This window comes from Hyaena hyaena, unplaced genomic scaffold (genome assembly GCF_003009895.1).
Source record: "Hyaena hyaena isolate Hyena2069 unplaced genomic scaffold, ASM300989v1 scaffold_115, whole genome shotgun sequence".
NCBI classification, from domain to species: Eukaryota; Metazoa; Chordata; class Mammalia; order Carnivora; family Hyaenidae; genus Hyaena; species Hyaena hyaena.
The window spans coordinates 1,931,904-1,939,373 of record NW_024080747.1 but is presented as its reverse complement, the minus strand read 5'-3'; the positions used below and the strand labels follow the sequence as shown (position 1 = coordinate 1,939,373).

At 34.6% G+C, this 7,470-nt stretch overlaps 1 protein-coding gene across 2 annotated transcripts in view; it reads right to left on the bottom strand.

Annotated features, from left to right (window-relative positions):
- Positions 1-3,033: 3,033 nt before the first annotated feature.
- Positions 3,034-7,470, bottom strand: part of SLC12A2 (solute carrier family 12 member 2) — a 96,439-nt gene continuing 92,002 nt past the window's right edge. For both annotated transcript variants that reach the window (XM_039236698.1, XM_039236699.1), the window contains 3 exons: positions 5,686-5,821; positions 5,303-5,370; positions 3,034-3,433 (listed from right to left, as the gene is read on the bottom strand). In XM_039236698.1, the coding sequence (XP_039092629.1) occupies positions 3,298-3,433; positions 5,303-5,370; positions 5,686-5,821 (340 nt within the window). In that variant the 3' untranslated portion in view covers positions 3,034-3,297. The remainder of the gene's footprint in view (positions 3,434-5,302; positions 5,371-5,685; positions 5,822-7,470) is intronic.

Here is a 7,470-nt window from a genome sequence, read left to right as displayed (position 1 = left end):
GGTAGATATGGAGGAGCAGTTTGGAAACAGCCAGTCTATCCCAGACCTCTTAGTTACGATCCGGCAGCAGTGAGTGCGTAATAGAGATACCCCAGGAGATGAAAGATCTGGGCTCCTGGCCAACATTCTTCACTTATTTACCACATGACCTCAGGAAACTCCCTACATTGAGCCAAGTTGCTTTCTCAAGAGTCAAACAGAGATAAATTAACTGCCCTGCATATAGAACACACTTACTATAATGTTCAAAAGAGAAAGTGAAAATGTTTTATAGAATTGTTAATCAGCTTAGCCAAAAGTCTTCCAAAGAGAAGACAGGGACTATGAATCAGGAGTCAAAGGCTTAGGGAGAGCAATCAGTTTCAAACAACTTTTCCAAGGCATGAATATCACGGTAAAAGCCACTAAAAAACTCTTGACATTGTGAAATAACAATCCTATAAGTGAGGGTACATCACCAAGTGGACAAAGATTTAAAAACAGATAAAAGAGAAGATTAGACGTTCAGTAGTTTTAATGAATCCACTTCCTTTATTGCAGTGACCTCTGTACAAGCAGCAACTGCAATTTTCCACGTTAAAACGTTAGAAAAGCATGTGTGTGACAGTTATAGTACAGTATTATCAAAATATTACATTTTCAAACTTAGTAGATCAACATCCACCAGAGCTCAAATCTTTAAATTATTTCCATAGTCTTTAAAAATATGTAACGTCAGAAAGCATATAAAAAGAATGTAAAAGGAAACCTAAAGTACAAATGAAATAATGTAACAAATAAATATTTGATTTAATTAACCGTTAATAATCAGCTTAACACCACCATTCTCTCTAAACCCAATGAGTATTTACCTATAGGAATAATGAACTGTCCAATGCCATTGCATATTTATTTCCAAGTGATCACCAATGATTAGAACTAAAAAAACAAAAATTTGGCATTAAAATAATCAAATTCAGCATAAATAAAACAGAGTAGAATAGCTTCAACACTAGCTAGCATCTCTAAGAATTGCTGAAATTTATTAGAGTACTACAACAACCTTGGAAATTTTGACCTGGTGTCTAGTGTTAAGTCAAAGTAATGCATTTTTTTCAAAGTGAAAAGCTTCTTACATTATTTCACAGACAATATTACCCTCCCCCCATTATGCATATTTAGATATATTTTATGTACTTTATACACATATGTATGATGCATGACATTTGGTTCCTGCAGTATAGATCACAATGATGATTTCCTGAATGGGAAAAATTCAAAAACAAACAAACAAAAAATAACAAGTGTACCTGTGCACATTTCAAGATAGCAGCACTCAATTCATGCCCTATTATCCATTTAAAAAGTTCAAACACGATATTGTTTACTGAATAATATGACATTTCTAATGTCATTCCTCCAAAACACTACACAACCTGCAATAAATGGAACAATGCTGTAAGTTATAATGTAGGGAAAAATAATTGGAAAAATAATTACTTCATTTTAACATTCTGAATTCAAAATTATCATTGGATCTCCACTTTTCTATTCACTTAGTTTATGCTCACGCAGCAAAAATACTGCACAATTGACAACAGTAGTAATTTTGGGGATTTCTATCAAGATTCATGAAAACCTGCATATATTCTTCACCACCGAGACTTATGCCAATGAACTCCATGAACAGTACTGTAGCAGACTTTTTCTCCATTTCCTAACTGAACGGTAACTGTGTCAAGTGTATTACATACTCTTCAAATGATCACCTTTGTTCTCCAGGAAACCTTTATCTTTCAATCTCATTTTGAGCTTATGTTTTCTCAAAAAAAAATTTTAACCTAATCAATCTTGGATCACTTTAAAATGCAAAAACACTAGCAACATAAATGTCATTATATATACACATATGCATCTGTGTATGCATATACATATACATACACACATACAGATATGTAGACATCTATCCCTTGAAATGTTTTTAGGAAATCCTTCCTTGAATAAAAATGAAAAACTTCACATTGATAATTGTATACAAAGCTTTTAGTAACAGTGCGTACGCACTGTCAAAATTGTACTAGTAGACTATGATGTCAAAACAGACATTCCAAAAGCACAAACTGGCAGTTTTTCTTAACACAAAAGTTTTAAAGTATTAAGAATGGATTAAATTTAAATGTTCAGAATAATCTGTTCAAACCTGAGTATATTAATTAAGACTAAGTGTACTTGACAACTGAATGAATTAAGCCTAAAAACATTTCACTAAGAAACCAGTGGTCCATTTAACCATTTGATGAAACATTAAATATTTTAATGATTTAGAAATGATGGTGTAGTGGAATTCCACGTCTTGTTTATTGAAATAGTCTATTTAATGACATTGCTTTATCTAATTTTCCTCGAGAAAAATCTTTTAGCATTTCTTAAAAGTCCCTCAAGATTTGAGGAAAACTATAACTTAGGACAGATCTCCCTTCTAATAGATATAAATGATTTTGAGGACTTTGGTCTAAAGAATGACAACAGGAGATTTTTCAGAATGGTATACAGAAGTACTGGATAAATCTTCAACCTTCCCTAAGATTTCAAGTAAAAATACATATAATACCCAATTCGAGATTTTAAAAAAAGAAAAAAAAAAAAAGAAAGGTTTATTGGGTCTTTTTCCCCTAGATCTACATTTTATATATACCTCATACAAACCTAACCTTGGGGTCACTTTTGGGTTATCATTTTTTTAAAATTTTTCATTAACTTGCCCTAATTCTCATCTTTAGTATCTAACAGATAAATTTACAAAAGTAATAGAAAACATACAGTACTCAACACTAACTGGTCAATGGAAGAAGAAAAGCAGTGTCCATTTCATTTTAAGGTGGAAGAGTCTAGAAATAAAAATAAGAGTTGACAGAAAAATTTGACATTCTATAAATTTATAAAAGAGGATATATGGATGAAATTTGGTTAATTTCAGAAGGCACCTCAAGGCTAAAGGCTTTTTTGTACTCCTTTCGTCAATCAAAAAATAACACACTTTTATTGCTATTCAAGTAGCAAAGGAAAACTTTACTCTCATGAGCTTCAGTCCAACAAGGAATCACCATCATTCATTCAGATTGAAATACAGATTTGACTAAAACTGAAGTCTCCACACACACATCAATGGAGCAACTTCCCTGTGTGCTTTCAAATTAATGAAATAGTGAAAGAAAAGTCACAGTTTGCCATTGGGATGTTAATGTGTCACTGAAGATTTCAGTTACTCCATTGGGCACTGAAGTACCATCTGGAGGGCTGTCCACTGTGTTGGAACACTTAAGAATAGAAGGTAAGGACACTCTGATGATTCCCACGGACTAGGAGAATTGGCGGTAGGTCCTTTGATAGAGCTTCTAACCAGGCCATATAGAGAGCACTTGACACAGCACCTTTCCTCGCAACTGGGAGACTCCTGGTATCAAAAAGAGAAAGGAAATTAGGCAATGCATTTAAGTTCAAAAAAGAAAATATAATACAAATTATATATGGAGTTCCTAATAATAGTAACTGAAAATTACTTTGGTTAGTTACACATGGTTTTTGAGCACGGGCAAATTCTGAACATAGTGTAGCAATGACTATATTCATGTATCACTACTCCCTTTTACATGTCTGAACAAAAGATTTTTAAAAATTTATCCATAAGAATTGAAATGAATATTTCTATAAACTATAGCACATTTTGTATCTAACGCTAAACCTCACATTATCCCTTCTTCAATAAGGATAGAATTCTTATAGGAGAAAGGGATGTTTCTATATGAATTTTGAAAGCAGAAACTACACATGGATAAACAAAATTCAAACGTAATTACTTCTATGTATTAATTTTCAACTTCTCTTATTTCTCTGGACTTTAATTTTTTAATGTCTATTTTTGAGAGAGAGATAAAGCACGAGTAGGGGAGGGGCAGTGAGAGGGGGGACAGAGGATCTGAAGCAGGATCCCTACTGACAGCAGTGAGCCCAATATGGGGCTCGAACCCACGAACCCTGAGATCATGACCTGAGCTGAAGTCAGACACTCAATGGTCTGAGCCACTCAACTGTCTGGGCTTTCATTTCTATTTGCAGATAGTGGTAGCAGTTACCAGTTGCCCTTTAGAGGGTTTCTTTCTAGACTTCTATATTCTAGCATATTCCATTACAATGTCTGATCATTAGCAGCAAAACGTGAAATTTTCTGGTGTATTGTTTTTTTGTTAATCAAAGTAACAATTCTTTAGTATTATTTTATTTCATCATTTGGAATGTTTTTGGAGGCCTGAGCTTTCTTTTTCCTTAAACCTATTGAAGAATCCTAGGCTCCATGAAAGAAAATTCTGGCTGAAATAGTATCTACTGAATCTGATTTAGTGGGGGGGGTGGGGTGGTGGGGGGGTGGGGGGGAGGGAGGGGAGCCAGAGAGCGTTAGCATCTATATTCAATGCAAGAAAAAAGTGTCTGTATGTAAAGTTTGTGTGTGGAAATTTGGGGGTGCAGATTCAGATAGGAACCACTTTTTACATTAAATCCCCAAAGTAACTATGGTATTATTTCTATGATGATGTTGCCTGGGGTCCAGATTTTTTTAAGATTTTTGAAAAATCTAAGGCAAGTTTAAAAATAAAAAATTGATTTGGAGGGGGCGCCTGGGTGGCTCAGTCATTAAACATCTGGCTCAGGTCCTGATCTCAAATTCATGAGTTCAAGTCCCGCATCAGATGAGCTTGAGCGCCGCTCAAGGTGAGCCAGGCTTCTCTCTCTGCCCCTCACTCACTTGTGCCTCTCTCTCTCTCTCTCTCTCTCTCTCTTTCTCAGAAAAAAATTACTTTAAGTACAATCTACCCCTCAATGTCAGACTCAGATTCACAACCCCAGGATCAAGAAAGGCATGCTCTACTGACTCAGCCAGCCGGGTGCCTCTCCACCATCCCGGGATCAAAGTTTAACTTGAGGCCCTCATACCCCAAATGCTTGATGGCTATGCTGGGATGTCCTCAAAGCCAAGGAAGTTTTAAAAGATGGGAAAAAGGATAACGAAAAATTCCAGAATAAATTATTATGGTAAACAATTACTTAGATTCATATAAGTTTTAGATTTTTGCTTTTCTTTCCTACCTTAAATGATTTTTTCATATGATTAAAGCAAAGTATATTGACAAAAATTTGTTTTTTCCTACTTATAACCACTATATCATTCCTGGGAGATATATCAGTATGTACTTGGTATGAAAATTAATCCTAACTGCATTATCATAAAATGAATACCCAAGAAATTCGTACTATAGACTTTACTTACATGACAATGATATTAGCTGTACTTGAATGTTCCTTTAATAATTCATTTAACCTGATCTGCCGATAAGTCTGAAAGGAAATAGGACAAAGTCATTCCTACACCATTTGAAAAATGGAATCTACTGTGGTTCACAGAACTATACAGAAGAAAACAGAAAGGAACCAAAATAACTTTGGTGTATTAAAAATATCTGTTCCCTAATTTAAAAAAAAGCTAATGATTTACACACATTCTTCACATTCAGATCCAACTTAAAGGAGACTGAATTTACAAAACTGGTACCTCCCATAACAAATTACAGTTCTTGATACTTAGATTTTATGTATCTTTTTAAAAAAAATCAATGGAAGATTAAAGAAAAGAAAGCAGAAGAGAAGGAATACCTTGGTCTTATAAAGTTCAAGCTCATTATCTGTTATTCGCCATGGTTCATCTTCTTTCATTTTGTCAGCAATATCTTGTTCTTTGTCATCTTCGTGAAGTCTATACGGCTCAATCATTTCATCAAATACTACAATACTTAAAAAAAAAAATACTGACCATCACAATCTGAATTACCTAACACTAAGATCATAAATGCTGAATTAGAAATTGAGAAGTCAGCATTTTCCATTTCTTGTGCTCACTTCCACACCCTAATTATAACCATCTCTTTGGCAACTTATTCAGAAAAGAGCCATCTCTAGTTTCTCAAACTGATGAGAAATTTAGAACCATATTCACAATAACAGAATTGTTATTTGAACTGCTAACAATGATCTCTCTATATCTACTCCCTGCTCCCATGCCTACCCCCCTCAACCTACATACATTTTCATCACAGTAGCTAAAATGATCCTTTTGAGCATTATGTCAAATTGTGTTGTTCCTTTACTCAAAATATTCAAAACCTTTTTTAGTTTAAGTACCACTGAATAAAAGGACTAGTAGGAGTAGAAAAGGTACTATAATATTCTGAAGGGAGGAACGCACAGATATTAAACATTTAAGAAGATGCAGAATTGGTATCTAGATGCAAAGATAATTTAATAGGATGAAACACAGTAAAAGAACACAAACAACATTTTAATCCTTTAGGAATGTGAAAAATATTTTTTGGTATAAAGTCTCATATAAAGTCCCTGGTATGTATCATTTTATAACAGGAAATAAATCCTTCCCTGATAACAAGCTTAGAAAGTCTAACTTATTATATTCTATTTATAAATTCCTTGCGCTGATGCACAGGGGCACACGTACCCCAATGTTCACAGCAGCACTCTCAACAATAGCCAAAACATGGAAAGAACCTAAGTGTCCATCAAGGACGAATGGATCAAGAAGATGTGGTTTATCTATACGATGGAATATTACATGGCAATGAGATAGAATGAAATCTGGCCATGTGTAGCAACATGGATGGACCTTGAGGGTGTTATGCTGAGCGAAATAAGTCAGGCAGAGAAGGACAGATACCATATGTTTGCACGTATAGGAGGATTAGGAGGAACTTAACGGAGGACCATGGGGGAGAAGAAGGGGAAAACTAGTTGGGGAGAGGGTGGGAGGCAAACCATGAGAGACTCTCGAATGCTGAGAACAAACTGAGGGCTGATGGGGGTTGGGAGGAGGGGAAGGGGGTGATGGGCATGGAGGAGGGCACTTGTGGGGATGAGCACTGGGTGTTATATATGAAAACCAACTTGACAATAAACTATTTAAGAAAAAATAATTTAGTAAGGGTACAAAATATGTGAACACATGATCAGTCAAACTGATCTTGGAGACACTTACAGAACTATACCTAAAAATAGCAGAATAAATTTTTTCAAGCATAAAAAAAAAATTCCTTAAACCAGCGTCATCATTTATTCAACAACTGCTTGAGAATAATTAAAATTATGACTGGTAACATTAATATACATATTATTTTAACCACCTCTAGGTACCATTTTCAGGTAGATTATTCCATGAGTGTACTTTTCTTTGACTCTTGAGAATTCTGAATGCAATTATTATAAGCTAATTCTTGATTCTCCTATTTTAGTTATAAAGCAAAATAGTGAAAAGTAATACATAATGTGGAGTAGAGGCTGAGTGAGTGGTGGTAGTGAATATGGGCATGAACAGTGGAAATTTAAAAAACCATGTGGAATTTCTGTGGTATTAGGATTTTCAGAAACTACTTG